The following is a 3,470-nucleotide window of genomic DNA, read 5'->3' on the forward strand; positions in this document are numbered from 1 at the left end:
CCCCATTCACACAACAAACGTCCATTCCCACCTGTAGCTGACTTTTCAAAATTCAGACAAGTTCCCAAATTCACACATCAAATACCCATTCCCACCTGTGGGGCTAAGACCCATTTTTTTTCTGAAACGCATATAAGGGAATTCCCACATTCACACACCATCGATTTGCAGATCACCAGTTGTGACCTGGGTTTTAGATTATACACAAGCAGCCCACCATCACGGCCAATCGACTTATCGATCCAAGCTACATGCCTCTAACACCAACCTCATACCTTTGCTGACCTTTCATAGAACCACAAACAAACATACATCATCCTTAATCATGAAATTTGAACATAATACAAACATAGTCGTGTACTCCCAAACCCTTGAAGCGGTTAAGTAGCTCTTTTGACCAACGCTTTGAACAAACAACCAAGTCTTGTAAGCTGAGCTGTAAAAGGTTTATGGACCTTTTCAAACGTTTATTCACCACTCAAAACAATGACATTTTGATCTTTACATACTACAAATCATTCACCCATGTGTGAAATCAAAATTCACACATATATTTCACTGATCCATCAAGGTCCTTAAGTTCACACTGACACGCCAGACTCATTACCAATTATGAGAATAAAAAATTTACACCTCCCACGCGCAGACACACGAGAGGTCACCTGTACTTGCACATTCATATCATGATGGTGAGAGTGTGAATACGAACATATATATATTGCCGACAAACTATACACCTCTAGTACCTCATAGCTCACATCTGTACTACAACAATTCAATCCATACAAGCTAAGCTATTAACTACTCATGTCAAAGTCCAGCATCCTCCACATCATTTTCATCGAGACTTGGCAACAGTTCCTCCACATCATTATCATCCAGACTTGGCAACAGTTCCTGACCAACCTGAGTATTCACATCACCTGCAGACTCCACTTCACTAACCCCTTGAGCAGCGCTTACAATTAACCTCAACCTGAACTTACCATTGTTCACATCGCTTAACCAGTTGCGTCGAGCCTTTGCATCCATACCTGAAAATCCCTTCTGCAACACCTCCTTCGTCATCAAACAACCCGGCGCTTGTATGACTTCTACTTTGCGCGCTTTCAAGACGGTGATTGGGTCGGGCACACGTGGAAAGATCTTAGCCTTAGCAGGCGCATTAACCAGGATTTGACCTGTAAATTATCAATCAATCAAACTCAGATCAAATAACAAAGAGAACTGAGAAGCTGTAGAGACATACACTGCCAGCATTAAATAGGTTCCCTGGTCGGAACATGACCTAGGCTGGGAATATCATTGAGAGAAGAATGGAGCATCAAATCATCTCGCACTGCACATCTGAGCCATAAAGCATACACTACATATGTGCAAACATCTGAGTAAATCCTTAGCTATCAGCTACATACAGGTCCGCTCAGTTATCTGCTCATCTAGATAAGGAAATCATGTGTAATACATGCTGTAACTTTGTTCAGATTGAGACACACATTTCAAAATATTGACTACATATATCACAATGGCTACTCAGGCAATATTCATGGAACTGTGTAACAGTAGCAGAATGGGAATCAATCAATCAAACTCAGATCAAATAACAAAGAGAACTGAGAAGCTGTAGAGACATACCCAACAAGCCGTTCAGCTTCCCACCCAAATCCTTCTTATCTTTGTCGCATTGATTGTTTGACACTTTGTGGTGAGTGGTCACTGCAGAAGTATTGTTCGCTGCGTTCGAAGCTACGACAGCTTTGATTTCTTCGTATGTTGTACCATTTTGACAGTATAGTGGAAATACATATTGCAGTTGTGCTTTTGCGGAAACCCACGTTGACATCTCGTCCCTAGAAGTGTACTCTCGACACCATCCCCCACCTGCCGTATTATTGCTACACGCAATGATATAGTAGTCCAGGCCCACTAGTTGGTGGTCGCGTGCAAGCTGAAACAAAATAGTTTTCAATTGAGAATGATGTTAAACGGACCAAATGAACACGAGGATAATCCCAAAGAGACATACTTGTTGGGCTATCTTCTTCATACACTGAAGAGATCGCTTCTCTTCATTCTGAACCGAAGTGCCGGGTGTATTGAGCTCCCGATCTTTCTTGACCTTTTTCTCGTCGACAAGCCGTTCATAGATCGGTCGGTAGAGATTCTCATCCTCTGGACTGAGCTTTGGAACCTCCGGCACCAGAATGCTACTATCACCAAAGACATTAATGTCTTCATTGATGGTGATTGATGAGTAATCTGGATAACCTCCAAGTGCGTAGAACACACAAGACGTAAACACCGCATACTTGTCATCGTCGAGAGCTTGATAAGAATCAGAATTGGACTTGTTCCGAAAGGCCAAGACCGCGGCAGCATTGGGGTCTCCTCGTTGAGGCACTGGTATCACAATTAAACATAGCAAACATGATTGGATTGTTAGTTAGTTAGTTAGTTGGCTGATGACATTCACATTTTACTTGACTGCACGCACTTGGGTTTTTGTTGGCTGCAATAGCAAAGCTCAACCAGCGATGCCAAGGATTCTCTCCATGGGTTCCACCCAATAAACCGCTGAGAACAACCAACTGACGTTAGCAAATTACAAGTCTTACAATTTTTAAATAGTTCTGTGAGAAAAAGACAAGACATACAGTGATCACTTCAATTTGATGATGCCAACACCAGAGATCATCGCAATCATATGGAGAGTGTGGTCCAGGGCCTCAAGTACAGCCTGTCCTTCTACAATGACCTCAGCGCTTAATTGATGATTAGATGAGCGTTGGCGAGCTAATTGATCTTGAATACGAGCTAAAGGCCAATATTTCTTGTACTGATGATAATTTTGTAACATGATTTCTGATAAGTCCACTTCATTGATAGCGTTGTGCTGGGTTGCAGATGGGGTTGGAAGGTGATTTGGTTGGGCATCAAGGGCATTCGCAACCGGGGGAACAACCAACTGACGACGAGGTCGTTTAGCAGCAGGCAGCGCTCTAGTTGATGATGTCTGGCGTTTGGTGGTGTTGGCTTGAGTCGAACGTGTTACTCTTGAGTTGCTAGAAGGCATCGAGCTTGAGGTCAATCGAGAGCAAAGTAAGGGAAGCTTGAGGTCGACTATTGGTATAAATCAATAATGAATATGAAAGAGAAAAGATTTGTCCCCAAAACTTGAAATCGAAATCACCCAAACAAACACTGTTTTCAAAACGCAGTTCTTTGCTTCTATTCAATTTCGGTGGGGATTCCAAACACGTGATTCAAGTATGTAGTTATGTTCAGTATGTAGTTATGTAAAGCTTTCCCACCGGTGGGAGATGATTCCCCCCAGTCAGTGGGAATCACAAAAATCACGTGAGTCACAAAAAAGACATACCCCTTACGTACATAACTTCCGTACTTAACGTTTTACGTAAGATTCATCCACCACTTGAACAGTATTTGAAATGTGGAGTAATGCACGCCCA

The 3,470-nt window shown here is 42.4% G+C and overlaps 1 protein-coding gene across 1 annotated transcript; it reads right to left on the reverse strand.

Moving 5' to 3' along the window:
• Nucleotides 1-1,926: 1,926 nt before the first annotated feature.
• MELLADRAFT_89151 (uncharacterized protein) lies at nt 1,927-3,073 on the reverse strand (the record flags this gene model as incomplete). Its single annotated transcript, XM_007404644.1, has 4 exons — nt 1,927-1,948; nt 1,992-2,400; nt 2,495-2,574; nt 2,664-3,073. The coding sequence occupies 4 exons, from the start codon at nt 3,071-3,073 to the stop codon at nt 1,927-1,929; spliced, it is 921 nt and encodes a 306-aa protein (XP_007404706.1).
• Nucleotides 3,074-3,470: the final 397 nt, after the last annotated feature.

The sequence above is a fragment of the Melampsora larici-populina genome (genome assembly GCF_000204055.1).
Source record: "Melampsora larici-populina 98AG31 unplaced genomic scaffold MELLAscaffold_2, whole genome shotgun sequence".
Lineage (NCBI taxonomy): Eukaryota > Fungi > Basidiomycota > Pucciniomycetes > Pucciniales > Melampsoraceae > Melampsora > Melampsora laricis-populina.